Source organism: Triturus cristatus, chromosome 2_1 (assembly GCF_964204655.1).
Source record: "Triturus cristatus chromosome 2_1, aTriCri1.1, whole genome shotgun sequence".
NCBI lineage: Eukaryota > Metazoa > Chordata > Amphibia > Caudata > Salamandridae > Triturus > Triturus cristatus.
Window position 1 is genome coordinate 1,180,580,279 of NC_140581.1, and position 13,506 is coordinate 1,180,593,784.

At 43.8% G+C, this 13,506-nt stretch overlaps 1 protein-coding gene across 2 annotated transcripts in view; it reads right to left on the bottom strand.

Annotated features, from left to right (window-relative positions):
- The window catches only part of LOC146866579 (tyrosine-protein phosphatase non-receptor type 9-like), a 998,267-nt gene that overhangs the window by 624,689 nt on the left and 360,072 nt on the right, over positions 1-13,506 (bottom strand). For both annotated transcript variants that reach the window (XR_014971897.1, XM_085636628.1), the window contains exon 4: positions 2,100-2,224. Coding sequence is in view for 1 of the 2 variants with exons in the window: in XM_085636628.1 (XP_085492754.1) it covers positions 2,100-2,224 (125 nt within the window). In the remaining variant the exon portion in view is untranslated. The remainder of the gene's footprint in view (positions 1-2,099; positions 2,225-13,506) is intronic.

The following is a 13,506-nucleotide window of genomic DNA, read 5'->3' on the forward strand; positions in this document are numbered from 1 at the left end:
CCTCCATGTTACATTTGGGCACTGGGTCTACCCACACAAGTGAGGTACCATTTTTATTGGTATACTTGTGGGAGCATACAATAATACAACATTTGTTATTACCAATTGGATTTTGCTACAGTTGTGCCTTTCAAATATAAGTCAGTGTATAAGAAAGATGACATTTTGAATAAAAAAAACTCCATATCATACGCTAGTACCACCCACAAAATTAGAGATGTAGAAATAACCATTGCTCCTAAACTCTATATCTTTTGCCCATTTCATAAATACATTAGTTTCCTTGATACCCATTTTTTATTCTGCCTATTTCGCTTTAAGAATTGGTCTATATTCTGTACTCAATGAAAGAACACTGTACAGTGCAGCTCAGTTGTTTGCTATGGATACCTTGGGTTGCTGAAGCACCTACAAACCCTATATAACCCAGAAACCAGAAGGGTCTAGGGTACATAATGGTACATTGCTTTGGTCAATCGGCCATTGTGGCAAAAAGTTACAGATGAAAATGTCACAAATGAACACTTTTTCCTAGTCGTTTTCAAAATTCATTTATTTCAACAGTTATTTTCCTTGTGAAAACCTTGAGGGATCTACAGAAATGACCCCTTGCTGAATTCCGAATTTTGTCTACGTTTCAGAAATATACAGCTTTCTTGGATCACCCATGGGTTTCACACTGGTTCTCAACACAAACTGAAAGTATGCTAAGCTAACAAAAAATAGGGAAAATAGGTTACCTCTAAAGAAATGTCAAAAAGTGGTACAAAATTAGGTTTTCTTATTCAGCTCTGCATGTTCCTGAAAGCTGGGCAGATGGTAACTTTAGTAAACTGTTCATGGATGCCATTTTTAGGAGAAAAAAACACTAATCTGGAGCACCTTTTCCCTGTATCTTTTTTTAAAAACTCAAAATGCTGCTATATTTTGCCGATCTTCTTGGCCCCCTCCCAGGAAATCCACAAACCTTTACAATACCCAGGATGTTGGGGGAAAAAAAAAAAGACGGAAATGTGGCGTAGATACCTTATCCTGAAATCAGTTATGGTGCCCTAAGAGGAAACTACCACAAATAGCCAAAAAAGGACACTGCATGAGGGGGCACAGTTAAGGGGTTCATAAACATGTTCCTGGGCCTGTAAAAAACAAAACTGTGTGAAGTGGAGGGTATCCTGAAGGGACTGGAAGTCGCAGCCACAGGAACCCAGAGTGCCTTGAGGACTCCAACGCCTTGGTGAAGCCAAGATATGGTGTATCATATTGAGTCTAAATCTGGCCAGTAAAAATCTGTCAGCCATTCCCAAGATTGCACAAATATGGTTCCATGTGAAGAACAGTTTTAGTAGCATGAAGCCCCTGACAGTGTGTTTCAAAAGCTTTGATTGTTCCCTATGAGGTGCTTTCTGCTCAAGGAAAGTGCGTTTAACCTATTTAACCTCTGCAAGGCTCAAGGACTCTGGACCATAGAATAAATCCTCTCTCCCCAGGCTAGTAAAAATGCCCTTAATGTAGACGATCCATGGTATCTTACTGGCACATGCCATTGACAAGCAATCTCTCAGAATCAGCGTATTCTGCTGCGTTTCCGTACCTGACCATATTTCAATTCAGCCTATTAAAAGCCTCAAAGCGATCTTGTCGACTAAGTACCAAACACCCAATTCCTCATGTACAGTAAATGTCGGGGTGCAACACCCAACTTAGAAACAAGTTTTTGATGAGCTGAATGCTGTCAACTCTTGTGTACCCCCACACCTCACTACCATAAAGCACCTTGGATAAGCACTTCACCATATACACCTTGATTAGCACTGGTGGTGGACTAGACCCCAAGATGCTGCGCAAATCTATAGATAGCATCATCACAACCAAATGCTACTGATTTTAGAGCAAAAAGGAAAAAAGATTTCACATTTCACAGAAATGCAACAAGCTAAATATTAAAACCAGAAAGTGCTGTCGGACTATCACAATAAATGTTAACATTTGCATGTAAATTATTAAGGCCAATCAAACTGCTCAGTATAGCTCGTAGATGGAAGCAACAAGAAGTTTCACAACATCAAGTTATGTCTATTGAATAAAAATGTGATTTTTACCTTTCTATAGCTTTATCAAGTTGATAGATAATTGCTTGCAGCACTGCTTTGTGTGTGGTAATATCCGATCGATGAAGCCTAGCTGTGAATAAAGCCAAGGCTGCTCCGTTGGCATCTCTCCCAGGCTGAAATGTAAAAGCATTGCAATTTACTCATTCTGATGATCATTCAATGTACTGAAAAAGATATTTACCTTTGGCAAAGCTCTTTCTAGCGGATACTCTATCAAAAGGCAAATTCCTCACCCTGTGAGTATTCCTCCAGGTGTCAAAATGGATCCAGAAATTCAAAAGAAGTACTCCTAAAACACCAGTAGACGGGAGTCATGTGACACTGCACTGATGTCATTCCTCTCCCAAAGGGATGGGTGGGCAGCATATAAGCGCCACCCAGGCACGCAGACGTCAGTTGCTTTCAAAGGCTTGCCTGCAATACTCAGAAGCAGAGCAAATCAACAAATTGGTGTAACCAGTGTGCAGATCTTTGGTTTGGGACCTTTTCAACTAAAAAAAGAGGTGGGACTACGATTGCAGAAGGGACATAAGACAGAGCTGCACGTTGTTCTTGATGGCCTGAGCGTTTTCTCTGGGCACCATGCCCATGGCCACAAAAGGGGTGAAAAGTGTGCTGTGTTGGTGGCAGGGTCTGGCGCCGGCACTATTGGAATATCCTGGCGTATCCCAAGAGGGGCAAATTGCTTGTGAAAGTGACTGGCAGGAGCAGACAAATCCAAGAATCTAGTTGTGGAGCAACTTTCCTTAAATCGTTTCAGTGTCAAGTTTGCTTTCTCACTGAAGATGCGAGAGCTATCAAATGGCATGTTGATCAAGGATGCTTCGACACCCCAAGAAGCTCACAGATCTCATCCAGGCATGGCACCAAAGCACCACACCTGTGCGGTAGCCTAACTCGAGCAGTGTGTCCAGGCCAGACAGAATAACACATTTTGATGCATCCTTTCCATCCTGGATAGTCTGGGCTGAAGATACCCACAAGTCATACAGAACTGCGGGTAGAATTTGGCCTACTATGTCCCACAATGTGTAGGAGTAACGATCCAGGAGGCAGCTGGCATTCATGTAACATGGGGCAAGGGTGCAAGATCATGCAATGCCAAAGGCCTCCATGAGTTTCGATTTGCAGTCACGAGGGTGTGTGGGAAAAGCAGTAGTTTACTTTGCTGGAGGACGCCTATCCCACCAAACTCTCCGGCGCTGGTTGCCGAGTCAATAAGTCAGGGTCGCCTGTTGCTGGTCTGCAGCAACCAGCAATCTGCTTATTGTCTGGGGCCGAGAACAGAGTTTGGCTCAACTGCCCCAGAGGGTATCTGGAAAGGCTTTATTAAATGGCGGGAGGTTCAGAAAGTGCCTGGCCAGTCTGGAAAACCTAAGTGAGGAGGCTGGTCTTTACTCACATGGTTGAGACCTGCAGGTCAAGGCCCTCCGCAGGCCTTCATATGACCACGGTAAAAGAAGCATTCTCATTTGTGCCAGGACCAGGGAGAGATTAAAGTTTAGCATCTGGGGAGTGTCTAGACTACTGACATGCTGCAGTTCTCGATAACACTTTCCCTCATCAAACTGTGGGACAAACTCGCCGCCATCATGTTAGTTGTCATTAATGTCTAAATAAGCACCAAAGAGCTGGTGTAATGTATTAGCTCTGCTATGTAGTAAGGCAATGTGTCCGAGTCAGAAATTTGTTAATTGGTTACACACCACTGGGATCAGAGCATTGATTCCGCTAAGATAGAGACAAAAGCAGCTTGGAGTCTGAAACCAATATGGGTAGTGGATCCTTTTCCAGCATCTGTACCGGTGACGTTGTAAAAGGAACTGGAGTAGGAAGAGAAGCAAAGTCAGCACAGGAGACAGTGCTGATCCCGAAGCAAGTTCAAAAGGTACAGAGAGCTCCAAGGGCAGGGATGGGGCAGAGGCCTGTCCCTCACATTTGTTTGCACCAGTCCTACAATGTTTAAAACCTGCCATTTTCAGAGGGGACATATTAACATATTTCTCTTACACACTTGTTTAAGAAACTGTTTTGGTGAGAAGAGTAAAGCTCCAGATCTGCATCTGACAGTGAAGAAAGCAAGTAACGTTAGCGAGCCTAGGTGGAACAACATCAGTGTGGAGCCGCAATACAACACCTACAGGTACACAGGAGTGCTGCTTTTGAGTTTCCAGATCCAGTCTGATGCCTAGGTAAATATTCACAAGGTGAGTTATCGGCTGACAGAAGTACCGATCAGAAATTGACACTTTAAAGCAAGTTGCAATGCAACCCTTGCATTTCACACCAGCTATTATTAACTACAATGACATTTGAAATACTGCAATGTCTTGTTTTACATTTAAAAGCTGTATTTGGAAAGCGGCGGGGGCTCAAGGTACATCTATCTCCATACCAACAATTTTGACATCAGCAAAGGTAATCAGAACCTAAGGAAGATGCTGTGTGAGCTAGAATTGACATTTGCCATGAGAAAGAGTCTCATCAGTGGAAATTAATGTCAAGACCATAGGTGTGCATTATCTGCATCAACTTCATTTCAGTTTCTTAAAAAGAGGCAATAACAAGGCTTTGCATACAGAGTTTGACTAAACCCAATAAAATGTCCACAATTCTAGAACTCCCCTTTATTGCTACTAGTTTAACAGATAGGTAGCTCTGAATTGATTCCTCTATGTTCCTCATATTTATTTAATTTTTTGCTAGACTTTAAGCTTTTTAGGCCTGCGCCTTAACTTTTGTTTCATGCCATCTAAATGTGGTTCAGTATAGGATTTTTTTTTCGGGGGTTTTCATTTGTCTGCACATTGATTTGTCTGGACATTAATTTGGCTCAGGGGTTTCGTAAACACAGAATTATCCCTACAGGTAACTCTGAGATAGGGTATTCCAGTGTCAATTTAATACAACTGACAACTTCAAATGAAAAGCCTTTTAGTCTAAGCAAGTATCCCAGCTATAAATGGTAGAGCCCTCTTCAACTTCACATCTCCAGTATAACCCATATGTACGTGGGTAGATCAATTTAAGGGGGTGGGGTTTAGAAACCAATTCTACAATAAAAATGTTCTTGGTGTTGGGCCTTTTTGTAATATTCCCTCACAGAACCCCCCCCCCCCATCACGTATTTCCAAGCCGAGCGCTCATTCCCAAGTCGTTAGGTATCCCTGTCTCCTAAGTATTTTTTTCCTTTAAGTTGCTTGTAAATTATTGAAATCATTCCAGTGGAAGATCACAAAATGATCATAGGTCACAGCTCTATTAGTTGCCCATAATATAACATAAAAAGCATTCGTAAAGCGCACATTCACCCGTGTGCATCTTGGCGAAGAATAACAGATGTTTATTGTTCTCCAACTCAATGGCTATATAATTGAGTGTAGGAAAGTAGCATCTGCTGGTTACCTTCACTTCTTGCTCGGTGTCAGTGTGTTTTGACTGTAGTTTGCTGGGATCCTACTGATCAAGACCACAGCAGCATTTGCGCGTTCTCCCCCAAAATGGGTTTGATAAGTTCTTTTGCACCTCCAAAACTGGCTACTGGTGTACCCTTATAAGTCCCTAGCATACGGCACTACGGTACCCAGGGCATAGGTACTCCAGGGGTCACCCATGGGCTGAAGCATCTATTGAGCCACCCATGGGAGTCCACTTAAATTGTGACTAGCAGCCTGCCATTGCAGCCTGTGTGAGGTGGTGCTTGCACCTATCACGACATATATAAGTGTTCTTATATCTGAGGTCACAGCACTTAAAACCTATAAGTCATCACTATGGTAGGCACTTCAGTCCTGAGGGAAGGGTGCTTGGTTAGACATGTGAGTGTGCCCCTGCATGAGCAGGACACCCCTACAAACCCACGAGTAAGTCGTGGTTGGAATTTTAAAGATTAAGGAACCTTCCCAGTGGACCCTGAAGAAACAAGGTGAAAGACAGAAGGTTAGAGAGCCACCTCACCCGTGGATACCCTAGTATCCACATTACCTACACCAAGGAAGACGGGTGCATAGGTGTGAAGTGGTGTCGGACACCGCATTCGAACCTAATGGAGGACTTCAGGAAGCTGCCTCTGCTGGAGAAGTAGAAAGTGTCCAGTGGAATCCAAAGGTGGATTCTAGTTGAGAGGTACCTGCAAGCAGAGGGGACAGAGTTTATTTCACTCAGGAGTGATCAGAAGATCTGGAAGACGAATGCCCACCAATGTCGGGAGTTGCCGGAGAGTTGATGAGGCTCTTGACTCTGCAGCTGTGAGGACCAGGGGACGCTGAGGAAGACCAGGAGCCATGCACAAGCTGTTCCACGTCGGATGTTGAGTGCTGAGGGGTCGGTGTCCGGCGGAAGTACCAACAAGCCTTGGTAAATGCAACCAACGCAGAAGTTGAAGAAGCTGCAATGTCGGGACCAGCAAGGTCCTGGGAACTCACCACAAGCAGGGGAGTCAGGGCAGGCCGCAAGCAATGGGGGGAGTTCAAAAGAAGCAAAGGTGACCCTCAACAGGACCCACAGGACGGAGGCACTGAAGTCGCAAGAGGACCTCGAGCAGCTTACCAAAAGATGCAGGCCACGGTGCCAATGATGCCAAGTGGACAAATACTTTGGTCACTGGAGATGCTTGAGGTTGGGGCTACTTGGAGCCAGAAGATTTTGGCGGAAGGAAGTCAACAAACCTTCGCAACTGCAAGTCGACGCGGTGCACAGGAGTTTGGTTCCTGCAGCCCCCACGAGGGATACTGGCCTCAAACTTGGTGAAAGGGAAGGGCAAGCCTCGAGAGCTGTGGAGAACCACCACCTGTGTTGCAGAACCTTGCGGAGTCCGTAGCTCAGGATCAGCAGACCGGTCAGCTTAGTTGATGTGCCTGGGAATGCAGGGAAGTGACTCCTTCACTTCAATGGAGATTCCTTCAGGTGTCTTGGATGCCCACAGGCCTTGGAAGGTTCCTGTATCATGCACAGGCACAGACGATGCAGCAGACTGAAATGGGGACGAAGTCGAGTCTAAACAAAGTCCAACGAAGTCCAGAGTGGCTACACGGTAGAATTAGAAGTGGTGTCTGAATTTAATCTTGTCCCACGACAAATCTAGGGATCCACCCACAGGTAAGCCCTTAAGAACCCTTAGGAAAGGGTTGGGATGACTCAGGGGACCCTCAATGGGAAGGGCTTGGAAAGGTGGGAGGTTACTCCCCTGTTCTTTGTCCAGTTTTGCGCGAGAGCGGGAGCCAACAGCTCCTAGAGCTGGTTTGAACTGGACTATGCGCTGGGACACCAAATGTGCCCTTCATGCAGACTGAGTGGCGCTGGCAAGCGCACCCACCTGGCCCCAATGCACTGAATCCTTTCTGGGAGGTGGTCACACCTCCCTGTGACAGGATAACTATTGTTTTGCCTTCCCCTGCTCGAGCTTGACTCAGCAGCAGGAGAACAGAATCGTGTCTCTTGTCGGCAGCACCCATGTTTGTAGTAGTCTATGCTTGTTTTTAGAAGTATTACAGTGTAGAACTTCTCTGTGTCAGGGTTCTGGTGGTGAGTTCTAAAGTTGGCAGTTGGAGATGGTTGCTTTGCCGCAGCGCTGCCACTGTTCTGCTTTGATGGTCCAGTCTACAACATTAAGCGAGTTTTCTACTTACCTGCTTTCCGGTGTCTTCACTACACTTTTGATGGCGACGAGTAGAGTGCTGGGCCATCACAAACCTGTGTAGTGTGTGCAGGCATCCTCGGCAAAAGTGTTGCAACGCTGTTCCTTTCCCACATCGGAATAATTTACTGTTGATGTCGGAAGAAATATACATCGACGTGATTGTTGAAAGAATTGTGAGCAGAGCGAAGCAGAGCGGTAGAATTAAGGTTCGTTGGGCCGTGGAATGCATAAAAGGGGTTGCGTTGAACAAGTGGAACGCATCGTAGAGTGAAGACGTGGAACGCACAAAGGATTTGCACCAACGTGTACGTGCATATGCAATCGCAGATCTCGGCAAGGAGTGTGTTGCTTAGTAACAGAAGCAGTGGAGCGCATGGTGATTGTCAAGACGTGGAATGCATAAAAGCTTCGTGTTTCACCAACGTGTATGCTCATGTGCAGAGCATGGTGAAAGTCAAGACGAGGAACGCATACATGTGTATGTTCATGCGCAGATGCAGTTTACCATATGTGGATTGCTTAGTTACCGTGAGTCCTTTATCCAAGAAGATATCTGAACCCAAGGGAATTACCAACGTGTGGGTGAACGTCATAGCGCAGGTGTTTTTCTCTGTTGAAGCATGTTACGTCTGGAATACATCAATGTTATTTTTCAATTTAAAAACAAGTAAGACAGAAGTGAAGCGAACTTAATACAGATCGTTCCTGATGTTTCCTTTAATTTAGTTACAGCGCTTATGCCTTAAGTACAAGGAATACAACACAGGGTGGCGGTGTCAATCTTTGGAAATATATTGTCTTTATTATTTTTTTTTTCTTTTCTCGTTTCTACGAGTTGCTTTCTGTGAGGGTTTTCAAATGTTATGGTTCTTTTGGAAAGATTTAGTTTGACAACATTCTTTTTTAAATATGTACCAGTTATAATATTTAGGGTAAGAACCAAGTTCTCAGCCAGTTATGTTTCAATTAGTATGAAGAGTATTCCTCAGAATATTGATTTATAATACTATTATATTGTGTTATTGTGTTCACATATTTTTCTTTATTTTTTGATTATTGAGATTTTTTGCATTTTATTGGTGTATAATGCAAGCTGTTGCACTACCCCCACCGTTCATGGAAACACCTAGGGAACCACCCATTAAATGGAAGCAGTGGTTCGATGGTTTTGAAACTTAATTGGGTGCGATAGGGGCAAGTAGATTTCAAGCTGAACGCAGAAAATATTAAAGCATCTTCCTCCACCTGTAATTGTCGGTGAAGATGTTTTAGATGAGTTTCAAGACACTGTTAAGAGGTTACAAACAAGGTTTGATGTTCAACCAAGTATTGTTGTTCTTCGGCATACATTTTTTTTATGTGTACAAAACACTGGTGAAGATGTGGATAGCTACATCACAGCTCTAAGGAGACTTGTGTCTGAATGTCAATTTGCACACTTTGCGGACCAATTGGTGCATGACCAGTTTATTTGTCACTGTATTGATAAATCCATCAAGCAAAAACTTCTCTCAATGGGAAATCCTAGTATTGAAGAATTGATAAGAATAGCGAAAAGCATTGAAACTTCGCAAATTTCAGCAAAGGAATTGGACGATAAAAGCAGTGAACTTGTTTCTGTCGTCAAAGTAAAAGATAACACGGACAAGGACTAAAAGTATTTAGAAAAACCTCGCTCAAATTCAGGAGAAAAACAAAAATTATTTCGAAAAGTCACATTCAGGATTAGGAGAAAAACAGAATTCTTTCTTTTCACAAAGTAATATTTGCTTTAGATGTGGTTACAAATCTCATTTGGGGAATGGCAAATGTCCAGCAAAGTTTGTTACTTGCAGGATCGGTAATAGGACAGGACATTTTGCTAAAGTAAGTCAAACTAACAAGAACAAGTCATTTCCTCAATCTTCTACAGGTAAATGTGCTGTTGACAGGAGTAAGTATAGTGATGATGAAGAATTTATCTCTAAAAAACTCAGTGAAATGGTTTCAGTTGTACAAGACAGTGGGTGTCGTTGTAGGAAATCCTGAAATGTGTGTCGATCCGTATGTTGAGATCATGGTTGGAAATAAGATACTGAAACTTTTAGTTGATTCAGGTGCTCGTATTTCCATGATCACTCAAGTCCTTTTATGATCAAACTTAGCCTTCAAGACCCCTTCTACCTCCTGATCGTAAGGCAGTTTCTTATGAGGGGCGTGAGATCAACCTATCTGGGTATATTGAGGACATTTTGGAATTCAAGGGAAGGAAGATTTATGGCAAGGTCTATGTGGCACAAAGAGTGTTGAACATTTTGGGATGGTTCCACCAAGGTCTATTTGGAATGGTACTAAAACCTGGGTCATCAGAACAAGTTTTAGTTGTCAGGGACAATCCTGATCTGGAACATTTGACCAATAAGTTTCCCAAAGTGTTCTCTGGTGAACTTGGTAAGATCCGAGATTTCCAGCACAAGATCATAGTGAAAGATGGTGCCATTACTATAAAACACATGCTAAGAAATGTTCCTTTTAGTGTGAGACTTAATTACCTTTGTGAAAAAGGCATAATAGAACCTGTTGAATCCTCACTGTGGTTATCTCCATTGGTTGTTGCTCGTAAGCAGAATGGTGAGTTGAGAGTTTGTGTGGACTTTCGTTGTCTCAACATAGAAATCTGGGTAAATTCTCACCCGTTACCCAACATCAATGACCTTTTGGCAAATTTAAAAGATGCTAAAATATTTTCAAAAATGTATTTAGCTTCAGCCTACCATCAGGTGGAGTTGGCCCCTGAATTGAGACATCTTACGGCGTTCGTGTCCCCTTTTGGCACTTATCAGTATGTTTGCATATGCCGTTTGGCTTAGCATCAGCCGCATCAGATTTTCAGCGGCTAATGAATAAAATGAAGGGGATTGAAGATCAATCTATTTTTCAGGATGATGTCTTGATTTTTGTACCCAATAGGAGTTCTCATGATGCTATTCTTTCTGAAGTGTTGTCCAGGTTTCAGAAATGTGGTGTGGTATTACACAGAGACATTGCTGCGGGCAGGAAATACGGAGCGACCCTACCTGGGGACCTGTGTTGGGGAGACCAGCGGCTGCTGGACAGACCACAGAGGTGGACGCTCTCCCTCACGCTGCCGCTGCTGGTGGCGCTTGCAGCGCTCGACAAAGCGAGTGCAGAACTACACTTCCCAAGATTCCCGGCAGCGTTACCGCCCCCACCCACTACCACTTCCACGCCTGGAGGCGCTAAATACGAACGGCTCCCTCGGTGGAGCGGGAGACATTGCTGCGGGCAGGAAATACGGAGCGACCCTACCTGGGGACCTGTGTTGGGGAGACCAGCGGCTGCTGGACAGACCACAGAGGCGGACGCTTTCCCTCACGCTGCCGCTGCTGGTGGCGCTTGCAGCGCTCGACAAAGCGAGTGTAGAACTACGCTTCCCAGGATTCCCGGCAGCATTACCGCCCCCACCCACTACCACTTCCGCGCCTGGAGGCGCTAAATACGAACGGCTCCCTCGGTGGAGTGGGAGACATTGCTGCGGGCAGGAAATACGGAGCGACCCGACCTGGGGACCTGTGTTGGGGAGACCAGCGGCTGCTGGACAGACCACAGAGGCGGACGCTCTCCCTCACGCTGCCGCTGCTGGTGGCGCTTGCAGCGCTCGACAAAGCGAGTGTAGAACTACGCTTCCCAGGATTCCCGGAAAGCATGAGTACGGTTTCACGCAAAGACTGGTTGTGTTTACTCGCCTTCCTCGCATCATTTATAAGATGATTTAACTGCTTTACTCATGCTTTCCGGACCCTCAGAACATTATAGAACTTATTGAGCTGATTGCTTATTCCTCGTGGGACGGAATTACAACCACGATTTATAATCTTCTTTCAAAAATGACGGAGCCTTGAAAGTGTCGGGGGATACCGTCCCTTTTGCGACGAAACGCGTGTCGGCTGTTTATGTCCCAAGGAGATTCTTTCAGCCTGAAGATTCACTGGATTAAAAAAACAAGAAAACTTACATATGACTGAGATATTTTGTGTTTACTCTTTGGCCTTCAATTTACAATCTATGAAATTTTCTATTCTGACGTGTGCTGGGGATTTGTCAACATTTTTTGAATGTATTTGATGACCTAGGTCGCAAATCTTTGAGGAGTTTGGTGGTTTCTCCTCACCCTGTTAGCACCGTTACCCAGATATTATCACTTACAATTTTAAACTTGTGTTATTTTCCTGTGTGGCGCCCAAAAACCTACAATATATATACCACTATAGTTATTCAGTGGAAGTGGATGAAATAGTCAAGTCTTGCGTTATTTGTTCAAGTTGTGATAAAACAGCCAAATTACGCACACCTCCTCTTTCTCCAGTTGATTTACCGTCTGCACCATGGGTTAAGTTGGGGCTTGATATCGTTGGTCCTTTCAATGCACTTGATCCTTCATCAAAGTTTGCTCTAGTCATGATGGATTATTACTCCAAGTGGCCAGAGGTCAGGTTTATGATAGAAGTAAACTCTAGGGCGGTTATTGAATTCCTTAATGACATATTCATGAAAGAAGATTTTCCTGAATTTTTAGTGACAGATAATGTTTCCCAATTTGTTGGTACTGAGGTTGAAAATGTTCTTCATACCTGTGGGATCAAACATCTTAAAACTTCCTTGTACCACCCTCAGACGAACGGTTTAGCTGAGCGAATGAACAGAGTGTTGGGAGAGTGCATACAGTGGGCTCTTGCCAACAAGTGAGTTGTTTCTAGTTCTGTGAAGAGCATGTTGTGGTTCTATCGTACAACTCCTCATTCTACCAAAAGAGTTTCACCATTTGAATTGTTACGTGGCAGGAGAGCCTCAACCACTTTTAGCCCCGGTTAGATGAGCAAGTGGGTTAAAGGGGGGGCAGTGGTCGTATGACTGTGTGAGAAGTCGTGTGAAAATGGCTCAGTGCAAACAGAAAGACTATTTTGATTCCACAAAAAAAGTGAAGGAATTGGATATTGTTGTGGGGGATTATGAACGTGTAAAAAAACCATTCCATGTGAAGAAGGGTTTGCCAAAGTTTGGTCCTTCTTTCAGTGTAGCTAAGGTGAAATGGAGTTCTGTGAAACTTGAGAATGGACAGTGGTGAAACATGTGTTCTTTGATGAAAAATAGGGTTTTGGTTGGAGGTAATCAGAATGGTCAAGAAGCTGTCAACTCTCCCATTTTGAGGCGCAGTTTCCGAGTTAGGAATCTTCCTGTTCGCTACAGAGTGTAAATTTAGACCGCAAACTCTGGCTTAAGGCCTGTTACAGTGTTTATCTCTTCTCTTATGGGGAGCTTTATTCTTTTCTGATTTTGTATTTTTATTGCTGCTTCTTGTTAACCTTTTATTCCTTTTACAGGTTGTTCTATTTATGGTTAAATGATTTTTGCTATACTCTGTCTAATTTCCTTTTCCTTTTACAGGTTTTGAGTGGCTAGTTGTTATAATGTATTTCTTTTCTTTCCATATTTTCTAACTTGTTCTTGTTTTAAGGAAAGACCCATGTAGTAATCTGTGCTTGTTTGTAGAACTATTACAGTGTCGAACTTCTGTGTCAGGGTTCTGGTAGTGAGTTCTAAAGTTGGCAGTTGGAGTTGGTTGCTTTGCCGCTGTGCTGCCGCTGTTCTGCTTTGATGGTCCAGTCTACAACATTAAATGAGATTTCTATTAACCTGCTTTCCGGTGTCTTCACTACAATGTTGTGCTGCCCAGGTCTAGAAGACTGGTACCGGGAA